The 12797-nt window shown below is 36.3% G+C and overlaps 1 protein-coding gene across 1 annotated transcript; it reads right to left on the reverse strand.

Annotated features, from left to right (window-relative positions):
* Positions 1-798: 798 nt before the first annotated feature.
* Positions 799-3322, reverse strand: LOC149141894 (pectinesterase 2-like). The gene is made up of 2 exons (XM_089448003.1): positions 1921-3322; positions 799-1670 (listed from the first exon to the last, which is right to left on the reverse strand). The coding sequence occupies exons 1-2, from the start codon at positions 3122-3124 to the stop codon at positions 1003-1005; spliced, it is 1872 nt and encodes a 623-aa protein (XP_089304129.1). The 5' UTR covers positions 3125-3322; the 3' UTR covers positions 799-1002.
* Between the last annotated feature and the right edge of the window lie 9475 nt (positions 3323-12797).

The following is a 12797-nucleotide window of genomic DNA, read 5'->3' on the forward strand; positions in this document are numbered from 1 at the left end:
TGCAATGTGCATATATTATTGTGATACTTCACGGGCATATTTTACTAATTTTGTTTTACTTCCTCATGACATTGACATAATGAATTTTCCCTTTGCAAATTTGAGCGAACTGAGTTTACTGATTTTAGATGGAACTCTTCTCCCATGTTCCTTTCATTGCTATTCTCTGTTGAAGAGTTCGTGCTTTGTTTCCTTGGGGTATGGAGTAATTTTATCAACCATGCAAATCTTTCACTATACCTCAGCGCGATTTATTTCCTTGGAGAGCTTTTATTTGGCATGCAAATGTTTGTCGAAGTCTAATGTAATTATGGGATTAAAAATCATTGTTCACCTAATTGTAAACTCTTAGCATATGACAACTTGAGCGTGTTTGTTGAATATTCCAAAATTTTGTATTTTATATGAGCACTAATTCGAGTTGTTGAAAAACCTGTATATACACATTTTAGTTTCCAAGAAAGAAACAGTGATATCTTTACTCGAAGAAGAAAAGGTGATATATAATGCAAGAACACAAACCCAGTGTATTACATCACAAAACTTAGAATTAAATCAATTCATAAGCTTGGGGTTGAATAGAACATCACCAAAAAAAAATATACATCACAAGGAAATAATAGAGTGTATATCGAAATAATCCTTGTAGAGCCATAAACACTATAAACCAACCATGTGACAATGTCTACATACAATATCATCCCAACAAGGTTTAGAGAAACCAGTGTTTGTGAGGTAGAAATGAGATTGCAACATCATGTCAAGAATTTCGAAACTTTGAATTTTTGAATATAAAAATGAAACAACATACAGATAATATGTGAGAGATTATAAATATAACAGTTATAGATTACATTTTAACATGAGATGAGAGGAAGTACATGATTTTTTGGTCTCCCCTCCTGGCAGTATTGCATTTCAGCATTTCAGAGTCGAGTAAGGATTTAAAATATGATATCCTTATTGCCATAAAAAAAAAAAAATAACAAATTTGTAGGCCTTCTATGTATGGGATCCCACTGCAGAACCAGGGATAAAAATAGGCACACTGAACTCTTTTGCTTCTTCATCGGCTTTAATCACCCTATAACCAGGCCAAGTTACGCGCCCATCTAGAAATGCACCAGGCCCAGAATTCCTGTATTCCCCAAAGTATAAGCTTTCTAATGCAAATTCTCCCGACCATTCCAACCAGCCAGCGGGATGAATGAGGTCGCCTAAAAACGATTGCATGTAAACTGTTCGAGAGTATAATTTCCAAGGCCTCCCGAGGTATGTTGAAGTGAATGCCATCCAGGGAGGGAGATCACTTGTTGCTGTAACTATACAATTATGTATTGAGATGCCGGTATTTTGATAAGGATGATTCCTTCCTTGGGCAGTGATTACATTCATTTGATTGGGCATACCTTGTCGAGCATAAATGTTACACTCCTGTAAAACCACGGCCGCATTGCCAAAAATGAAGTCTACTGTTCCAAACACGTCACATTCTCTGTAAAACTGCCTAAGAGAATGAACATAAAGTGTGTCTTGGTAACCAATAATACTGCATCGATAAATCGCTGCAAAATCGGCCCCCACCCGTAGAGCCACAGCTTGATGCTTGTCAGGCCCTGCACTGTTCATAAAGGTCATGTCACGTGCAACAAATCCTGCACCGGATACAGCTGCAATGCAGCCATTCACTGGTCAGTCATTGTTAATTGGCCTTAGCTCCATACACACATGTCATGAAACAATGTTGAAAATCCAATTAACCAATTCACTGGTCAGCCTTAGCTCCATACACACATGTCATGAAACAATGTTGAAAATCCAATTAACCAGGTACAGAGAAAGAGAAAGGGTATTTCAAGAAATTGGATTGAACAATCAAACAAACAAAAATAATGCAGACAGAAAGGTTTGGAATAGTACCAAAGGTAGCGGAACTGAAAGTAGTAGAACCCTCCTTCACATTTTTGCTGGAGACAACAACAGTCTTTCCCTTGCCATCGCCAACAAACATTATGTTGGTTTTTCGTTTAGAAATTTTGACAGTTTCAAGGTACAGTCCAGCTTTGACATAGATTATGTATTTTCTACTTCTTAAATGCTTGGGTGCCTCCTTGACAGCGTCGGTTATTGTTACATAATTGCCACTGCCATCCTGCGCTACGACAGCATCAGGGTTTAAGTGTGCAGGGGAAAGCTGTAGGAGTAAACGATCAGTTGCCGATAACCACATAGGGAATTCCTTCATGTCATATCGATCCAACAACCCATAATGGTGATAGAATTCCTGATCCAGACCAGCGTTATGCCCCTCATCTTTCTTGAATTCCTGCTCCAGACCAGCGTTATTCCCCTCATCTTTCTTGAAACCAGCGTTATTCTTCTTTGGCAACATCCGTCGAGGGTTTTGGGGAGCTGCTGCAGACTTATTCGTCTGTTCACCAGGTAAAGCTTTATTTTCCAAGCCGGCGTTGCTGAAAAGGGTTTGGAAGAGGGAGAGGGAATTGCTGATCAATTGAGAGAACTTTCTGGATTCTTTTAGTATGTCATTGGTGGATTGAAGAGTCGCATTGCCGCCTCCAATCAAGTCCTGGAAACCCTCGAGGCATGTATCCTGGTTTGTCAGAGCGGCACTGAGCCAAGTTTTGACATCGGCAATGAAGAGCAATGACGGTCTCTTACCAGACAAATCGGACATGTGGAGCAGCGTGGCATTCAGATGATCTAGTGTATCGTGGAGCAGCTCCACGCAATCCTGCTGGGCCACACCTTCGTCGCCGTCTCCCCAAACAGGAACAGGGGCTGCAACCTTTAGAGAGTACGATTGCAAAACCTGACCTATGGTGGCTTCAATGGTGGCCTGAACAAAATCTTTGGGTTCCACCAGCTGATCAACACCTGGATATGTGACCAGCGTAGACACGCACAGCTGAGGGTGGAACGTTTTAGAGCAAGCGGTATGTATACCAGCCGGTATGGCTCCTCCTGTAGCCGCATATGGAACCTTGTTCCCAAGAATAAAAATACCAACAGGAATAAGAAGGCAGGCAAATATAACAATTCCAATGGCAACCATCACCACCCATCTTCTCGTCGCCCGGGACTCATCTTGGTTCCCGGGCGTCATCGTGGAAGAAACCCTAAACCTGCCACAAATCTGCCTTCAGGAACAGGAGAAGTGTGCAGGAAGGATTCAAGAAACAGCGATCCGTAATTCAGGATTCAAGAAACAGCGATCTGTAATTCAAGAACAAGAAAACTCAACTCAACTCTGCAGGAAGGATTCAAGAAACAGAGAATGAGAGCAGCGAACAAGAAACGCAGAATGCAGCGGGAAAACAAATTTTTTGTAAAAGTCAAGTATGTTTGACGACGTTCATTTAAAGCCTCCTGAAATTTGAAATGTGTGTGATTTAATATAATTCTAAAATAATTAATTGTGATTTAGTATAATTAATTATTATTTAATGTAGTTTTGTGGTTCTTTTAATGATTATTATTATTATTATTTAATGAAGTATTTTGTTTTACATTTACTATAAATATGACTTTTCTGGTTTTGTTAATATAATATTGAATTTTAATGTTTATAATTATGAATATAATGAGCAAAGTAAAACATTGTCACAGAGTAAAGAGATTTGAGCAACATTTTTATGTTAACACTGAATTAAACATTTACTATATTTTTAAAATATATTTGGGGTTGGAAGACAACTAAAGATCATTTGGCATCAAAACAAATTTCGCAGTACACAACAATCACTCTAAATCTTGTTTTATTGAACTTAAGCAACGGATACATTTTTATTTTTATTTATGGGATTGGATGTTCTAATTACATTTAATTCGCATGCTTAGGATGATTAAAAGTTTGACTCTTTAATTGCAACTTCCATTTGAATGGTTACTATATTATGTTGAGTAGTGTTTTTGCTCAGCGAGATGAAATGAATCTGAGTGATGGGATCTCTATGAAAGGTTTTAGTCAAGTAAAAATTTGCAAACATTCTAATGATTAAAGGGCCACTTGGAGCATTTAATTGAGACATTTACCTATCATTTGTTTCATGTAAATTATGTGTCTCAATGGAATGAATTATGATAGTCTATGTCAAAGAGCACAAGTATATGGTTTTGACACACTTTTTTATTAAGAAATTCTCTTAGATATATAGGCTAAAGACGTGTTCTGAAATATATATATAAAACAATAATACATGTCATTAGGTGAATAAAATTGTGGCTTGGGAGTCATTCCCACAGGAAACCCCATAACTTTAGGAGGTTACTCATTGAGCTTAAAGCCTTCTTTGTTGGAGTTCCAAGTTACCCCTATTGGTACCAATTTGAATAATATCACATTAGACAAGACTACATATGGACATTACTTACATGTACCTTAAGTATATTGAAAGTTCCCCTAGATCTATCTCGAAACCACCCATTCAGCCGCCTAACTATTATTGTGCACCTAAAGCAACATTCGGGAAAAATACTCTCTCATACTAGCCTAGCATCAGTATATTTTATGGCCATAGCACCAGTCACACCCATTATATAAACCATTTCTTGCTAAAAAAATCCTTATTGCTAATTTGGGTTACTTGATCAACCATTTACTTTTTAATTGTGGGATTGAATTAAAGGTTAATGATTATATACCTTATTATGCTACAATTTCATTTGATTAAGATATATGGTTCATGTGCAATACATAATTCATTAATATGCACTAATAACTAATTGAACAATCAACATTGGACTAAAAATGTTCAAACAATTCATCATCATACAATGACTCTAAGAAAGGATCAACATCTAATCTGCCCTACTCAGCTCTAAGAAAGGATCAACATCTAATCAACATTGTTCATTCATTAAAGAATATCAATCATGAAGATAGATGATTGGTATACATATAGAATTTAAAGTAGAAGAATAAAATAGATGATTGAATGATGACTGCAATAACCTATTTAATGTTATGTTAGATGTGTATACACACACACATTAGGCTGAAGGTTACAATTAAAGATTGAGAACCTTATTGGCACATCATCATTATTTAATATTTTATTTATATATTTTATGTTTATTTTCATTTTATTTTGACAGTTCCCTTACAACACACATCCCTAACTCTAGTGTATGTCTATGGATGTAACAAAGTAAACATATTTTGGATAGAGTGAATTAGAAACAAAGGTCGTAGTTTATTACAAGCAAGCATAGTCCACTCAAGTGTAGGCACACAAGAAATTACATCTATCCCAAATGGGTGCATGTTCAATCCATGGATTTTTTATTGTTTTAACACAAAACAGAAGACGCACTTCAATTGACATTTAGACCCAATCATATGCCATGTATCAATCGTTGGCTAGCCTATCGTTCGAAAATAATGAGGGCACAACCATTGGGATGTGACATCTATTTCAACATCATGTGCATTCTCAAAACCAACATCTTGAGGGCGCAACCTTCAACAAGAAGAAGTATCTATTTAATGCAGTGGAGATGTAATGTGGTTGGATATTGAGAGTTTCTAAAATCTCTTTTCACATGTAATAACTTTTGAACTTTGATGTCACTAGAAAAAAGATGATTGGTCTTCATTTTCTCTCCTTTCTTCTGTGTTGATTGTGCTTGTCCTTCCACTTAACTAGATTTATTGACTTCATATGTTTTTGTGGGTGTTTTCTACCCAAGCATGGTAAAATACTTGTGAACCAGAGCTATGTAACAAACCTAAAAGCCTCATAATGTTAGATATTTTATTATTGAATTAGTTTCAAGTGACGGACAAGCTTGGAGCAGACTCTTTACATTACTGTAGGGTTTCTCTTAATCTAGCATTGGCGTGATGGCCATGATGATTTGATAGCTTTGTAAACTACAAAGGATTGCTTTTCTACTCCTTAATAATTTAATTTAGCTCCTTGAAAATTTGAGCTGAAAATGAAATAGGAGCTTCGATTTTCTATGCATTTGGTTGGTGTTAAGACTGTTGCATATGATAATTCAGAGGCAAAAGTATATAAAATAAATTGATCAGAAAAATTTGGGAGTTGATAGAGAAGGGGCATCAACTACAACTTGTTTGATTTCTTTAAATGCTTCTCTTTCATGATCACCCCATTTAAAAAGCGAATCTTTTTTTATCATTGTTTGTAATGGTAGGACAATTTGAGAAAATCCGGGGACAAATCTCTTAACAAAATTGATTTGGCCAAGAAAAGATTGCATTGATTTTTTGGTATGTTGTAATGGAATTTCTAAAATTGTTTTAATTCTTTCTGGATCAATACAAATTCCATGTTTGGATACAATAAAACCAAGGAGTTTACCTTCACTAAGAGAAAAAATTGATTTCTTGGGGTTTAGATAAATTCCATACCTTCTGCATCTTTCAAAGGTTTGCTTTAAGTCATGTAAATGATTATTTCTCTTCTTTGAATATATGGTAATATCATCTAGATATACCACAACATTTTTATTAATCAACCCCTTGAAAGAAATGTCCATCACTCTCTGGAACATAGCTCCTGCATTCATTAATCCAAAAGGCATTTTCTGATATGCATATGTTCCCCACTTTGTTCTAAACATAGTTTTTAATCGGTCTTCTGGATGAACAAGGATCTGATTGTATCCTGGAAATCCATCTAAAAAAGACATTAATTCAGAATGAGCAACTGATTGCGGAACTTGTTCCCTTAATGGGATGGGAAAATTGTCCCTTTGACATGCCTTATTTAAATTCCTAACAAATGTGAATATCACCACTCCTTTTTCTATCCTGTACAAGATTGGAAACCCATTTGGAATTTCTCGCTCGAAATATGATTTTGGCTTTTAAAAGTTTATTCAACTTGTTTTTAATGTGAGTTTCCAAATTCGTTTGTATCTTCCTATGTTTTTGTTGAATGGGTTTAACATCTGGTACCATTGGGATAATGTGTTGAATGATGGGGGCATCATAAGTTTTCAGATCTTGATAATTCCAAGCAAAGATATATTTATATTTCTTTAATAGACAAATAAATGCATTTCTTTCCTCAGATGAGAGACCAAGACCTAAGTTAATATTATAGGATTTATATCATGTCCTATGTTAACTAATTCAAATCTCAAAGTTGAACTTTGAAGTTTGCAGTTGTTGACCATTTTAAATGTCTTTAGGATCATAAACATCCTCCAGCTTAACTACAGGTTTTGGCAGAGCATTTTTTTCTTTGATTTATTCAATTGAGAATCATGTTCATCCTCATCAATTACTTGGTCAAGATAGGATTCTTCGAATGTTAAAAAATATAGGATATCCCCATCATCATTGATTACTCGCCAATTGGTAACATTATCGGGAATGGATGGGCGAAAAATCAACTCTATATAAATTCTGTCTGGACTAAAATCTTTAGGTGGGATTAATTTAGATACAACATTGGCCAAAAGATCAGCATTGACGTTATGTATTCTTGGTATTGGAGAAATATTGAATGCTACAAAATGTGAAGTAAGATTTTGAATTGAGGATTGATAATGTCTAAGGTGATTTAAAACACAATGGATATTGTTTCTGACTTGTTTTATAACGATTTCAAAATCACCAAAGATTTGAAGATATTCAACGCCAAGATTTATTTCTTTATACAATCCTTGCACTAATGCTTCATACTCTGCAATATTATTAGTACATTCAAATTCTAGCCTACATGCTAGCATAGTTTTTTCACCAGTGGGGCTTATTAATATAAATCCAGCTCATGCATCTTGGATTAGTTGGAATCCTCTCTGGTTGTAGGAAATTTAGGATTTTAGAAAACTTATGTATGAGCCCACTGATCTTTCTTTTAGACCGACATGAAGAATGGCATTCTTACTTTCGTAGTTGAGTGTGATGTATGCCAGCGAAGGGGAAATGATCAAGCTATTGGGAACCCTACAACCTTTTCCACTCCCTAGTTTCATCTGGACATATGTCTCCATGGATTTCGTTACAGGTCTCCCAAACCCATGCAACAAATCAGTGATCATGGCAGTTGTCGACGAACTTTTCAAATATTCTCATTTTTTCAATCTACCACTCCCATTTACCCCAAAATTGGTAGCTCAAGTTTTCATGAACCAAATTTTCAAACTGGATTGCATGCCAACTTCCATTGTGTCTGATCGAGACCCAAATTTCAACAAAAAATTTTGGTAGGAACGTTTCAAGCTACAGGGCGCACAACTCCAACTGAGTACAACTTATCATCCCCAAACCAATGGTCAAACAAAAGCAATCAAAAAATGTTTGGAGACCTATCTGTGATGCTTCATTTTAGACAAGTAACATTAATGAGTACAATGGTTAACTTTAGCTGAATGGTGGTATAATACTAGCTATTATGAAGCCAACAAGATGATGCCATATGAGGTAGTGTATGGACAACTCCCACCTTCACAATCTTCTTATATCCCTGGATCTTCCACAGTATAGGAAATTGATCAGATCCTGCAGAACCGTGTCACCATGATCGCTCATCTCAAATATAATCTACTTCAAGATCAGAATATAATGAAGCAACAATCCTATGAACATCATTCAGAGCGGTCATTGCAAGTAGGTGACCAGGTTTTCTTGCGACTCCAACCTTATAAGCAGCCCTCTCAAAAATAAAAGGGCTACCAGAAACTACCACCAAAATCCTATGGGAGTTATCAGGTGCTTCAACGTATAGGAGTAGTTGCTTGCAAACAGGCCTTGCCAACTAATTCAAAAACCCACAAACTCTTCCGTGTATCTTGCCTCAAGAAAGTTGCGGGGAACAATTGCAAGGTCCAAACAAGTATTCCATAATTGGATGAGGAAAGTTCACTTTGGCTCAGACCTGAACAGGTTCTCGATACTCGTGAAATACATCTTTGTGGTAGCATGATCAAGGAAGTCCTCATTAAGTGGAAAGACACATCTCCAGAAGATGCGACATGGGAACGAACCACTATTCTTCAGTAGTTTCCACAGCTTCAACCTTGAGGACAAGGTGCTTTTAATGGGGCAGGGTATGTTAGGGTCCAACCCTAACCCCTTTATTTATGTAATAATCCCAAGGGGCCTTGTCAAAGTTATCGTTAGTTAGTTAGCTGACAAATAAAGCTTGTAAGCGATTATCCGCATTAATAATAATTATAAGTGGTTGACTCACATTATAGAAAAGGGACCAAAATTGTTATAAATGGGCCATAGTTAATTAATAAAGTGGCTAACCCGTATTATGGAAGGGACCACTAGTAATTAGGATTTTGGATGTCATAAAGTTATAAATAGTCTTAGATAGCAAGGGAAGAATCATCAAGTTTTATTGTAATCGAGCTCTGCTCTATTGGAGGTTTCCCCCTCAAAGAGGCAAGAGAACATTATATTTTTCTTTCGAATCATAAAATATATTTTCATCTTGTATCAATTAATGTGATATTTTTGTGTTTCGAGCTATGCTGTTTCATATTTCCTCCATTATGTTTTTCTCGCAGGTCTAGCACATAACAGAGGAAGTAGTAACAAAGATTAAATGTGTAGTATTATGATTTTAGGTGCCAAAAAGGCCCAAATACCATCGTTTTAGGATACATATAATTAATTGATGTCTTCTCTATGTTTCCTTCACATATATTTGTTCTATCATCCAAATATTTTCACTGTAATGAACGAAAACTACCATTATTCGGTAACGAAAATATTATAAAAATAGAACTCAAATATTGATTGTAGTGAATGAAATTTCACAGATTCTCGTTATTGTAAACTTCATAAATTCTACATATCATTTCAGCTTCCTAAAACACTCTCAACTTGGAAATTTACTTTCTAGACTTCATCTCTTTTGCAAGCACAATTGTCGATTGTTATACGTCCCTTCAATCTCCCCTTCCTGGTTGAGTACACTACAAATACAAGCCTCTATTTTTTAAACTCTTGTGTTACCCAATTTGAGTTGCAAAAGAGGGAGACATGCATACTTTCTTAAGCTTTCTATTGCACAAGTCCATATATGATGTTATATGCAAGATTTTGTTGCTGAAATTTTAGAGGAGATGAAGGAAGCACAAGGAGCCTTGTTTTCTTTCATTTGTAGAGAAAGATTCCTGGTCCTAGTTCTATTTCTAACTCCAAGAGAGCTAAATAGGGAACGTTTCATGAATGCAACCTCTCCATCTTAGTTGTTTGCATATTGATAATTGGCATTGCCAACACTTATTATAGTTAATATAATCACACAAATATGAACATTAACATTTTCTTCACCGAATTCAAAATTATTGTTTAGATGGATAAGCTATAAAATGAAAATTCCAAAATATTGTCTAAAATATAAAACATATATAAATTACATGAGTAGGATAAACATAATCCTATATCAATACCCAGCCATGTCTTGAAATCTTGACTATGTTCTGAATGATAATATAGCATTCGATTTTTCCATGTTTACCAATTTTAAGCAGGTGCTTCTCACACAAGCTTGCTCGTCCATTGGCCTTGCTGCGTCTCTTCGATTTCCTTCAACTATCTTCCTTTACATGAACCCAACATGAACCCATACACGAACCTACTTGGATATTTCTCGCTGTGTCGAACTTTCACACGGCTTCCTCGCCTTTTAACGGTCTGGCGTCCCTTCTATCCTTTGGCGAAATTTTGGCGAACTTCAAGGCAAAGATAATTTGAAAACAACTACTACACAACAGACATTTACTCAAGCACACAAGTACTCAAATGCAGAATGAACACCAACACTCTTTTCATATTATTTCAGAAAATGGAATTGGTTACAATGTATCCCTTCCAAAGATCGACTGTGTTTGCATTTATCGGACTTTTAGCTTCTCATAGGAGAGAGAGCGTTACCGAAGGCTTCCTGGCAAAACACAGACTCTGTCTCAGAATATACAGACTTAAGACATATATAGACTCAAGACTTTAAACTCTACAAGGTCCGGCCACTTTAGATTCTTACCAATGCCGAGCACACTGATATAGAGGCTTCTCAAATCTCTATGACTCTAAGACTCTCAAGCTTTGAATGCCCTGAATGAGCCTTACCCCTTTCTTTTATAGAAAAAGGAGGGTACAAGCATGCAGTGATTGGGCCGAAAAACTTTTGTACCAATATTCTGTCAGTCATGGAGATGTGGTTCAAAGCACACCAAAATTCGGAGAAGTGCTCCAAGTCTCATGACTGAAGAATATTTGTACATAAATACACTATGGATGATTTATCAAATCCCACGGAAATTATTCTGACCAGATATTTACATATTGGATGCTTTTGTACAGAAAAGCCCGCGAGAAAACTGGCCGGGAACCTCACTGAGAGACAGCGCACCGCCCCTCCTCTAGTCCTTGTGACTAGACATCGTGTTTACAAAGTGGAGGCTTTAAGGACAAGCCCACGAGAACCCTTTTTTAAAAAACAGTGATTTCGGGAAACCGAAACTTTTTGTACAAATTTTCATCCCATGCTTTGGTAAATATTCTTCTAACAATCATGGGTTTTTTTTAAAACAATTTGATGCTTGATCTTGGTCAAAACAAGCCACTCATAGTGTCTAGTCATATATTCTCTTAAGGTTTCGTTATCTGAAATCTGTAGCATTTCTTTAACATTGTTGTAGGGAGAGTGAAAACAGTCGGGGATGCTATGCTGAAAACAAATTTCGCATTTAAATCGACTGTAGGATTCACGGTATACCGGGTCAAAAGCAGTTTTATTGACTCCATAATCTGTCCACCATGTTTGTAGCCAATCGCACTATTGGTTCCTTTGCATGATTCCACTTGTTCCAAATTTTAATTTGATATAGTGGGTTTCATCCTTTCCATCAATATTTATAAAACCCCACCAAAGTTTTTTATAGCCTTCAAGATCATAGATTGTATCGGGGAAAATAAGCTTAGGATCACCTCCAGGCCATAAGGCTGCATCATGTGTCTTCATGGGCCAGAAGATATTTCGAGTGCGATTTATACTGAAATATCTGTTATAGTTTCCTCTTTGATTTCCTCCATGAGACCAAATCATAGTGATGTCATGGAAATCGCTTTTAAGGGCATCTTCTGCCAAGAGAGCATCTGTTCTGCTTTTTGTGTAGCCCATATCATGGATCCATCTGCTGCCTTTAGGGTACACTCTTCATTCTGGTAGTAGGTGAAAAATATCAGTATGTGCTTGCAGGTTTGCATCTAATACTTTAGTATTTCTTAATTTCCAGGTTGGTTTCCAATTTTCTTTATATTCGGACCAACTCTTGTTTTCTGGGATTGTTCTCAGAATTCCCTGTTTTTGACTTTGATCCCATTCTGTAACAATTAGCAGCACATGTTCTTGTTGCTGGATGTATTCCCTGCTAAGGAAATCTGGTAAACAATTTTCTACTCCTTTGATGTGCTCAACCTCAAAATCGTAGTTAGCAAAGAGGGTCTGCCATCTGGAAAACTTAGCTTCTCCATGCTTTTTAATATCTTTGGTTAATGCCTTTTTCAAAGCCGAAGTGTCGGTTCATTGTAGAAACTTCTTGTTTACTAGATGAAATTCGAACTTATCTATACAATTCCACGCAGCTTTGACTTCTTTTTCTATGGTGGAATAATTTTGTACCGCAGGGTTCCAAGTCCCTGAGGTGAACTGAACAATCTGTTCAATCCCATCCTTTCTTTGCTTAAGGATGCCTCCCCATCCAATATCGTTGGCATCTAACTCAACAATTTTAAAAGCATTATCATCAGCTACATACAGAATAGGGAGTGTTTTTACCTT

The sequence above is a fragment of the Pinus tabuliformis genome, chromosome X, assembly GCF_031772625.1.
Source record: "Pinus tabuliformis cultivar Carrire ecotype Pingquan chromosome X, CPIR1, whole genome shotgun sequence".
NCBI classification, from domain to species: Eukaryota; Viridiplantae; Streptophyta; class Pinopsida; order Pinales; family Pinaceae; genus Pinus; species Pinus tabuliformis.

Coding starts and splice junctions, on each gene's coding strand:
- LOC149141894 (XM_089448003.1), bottom strand. CDS start 3,124: ATGACGCCCGGGAACCAAGATGAGTCCCGGGCGACGAGAAGATGGGTG. Junction 1,671..1,920: donor TTTCAGTTCCGCTACCTTTG/GTACTATTCCAA, acceptor GCTGCATTGCAG/CTGTATCCGGTGCAGGATTT.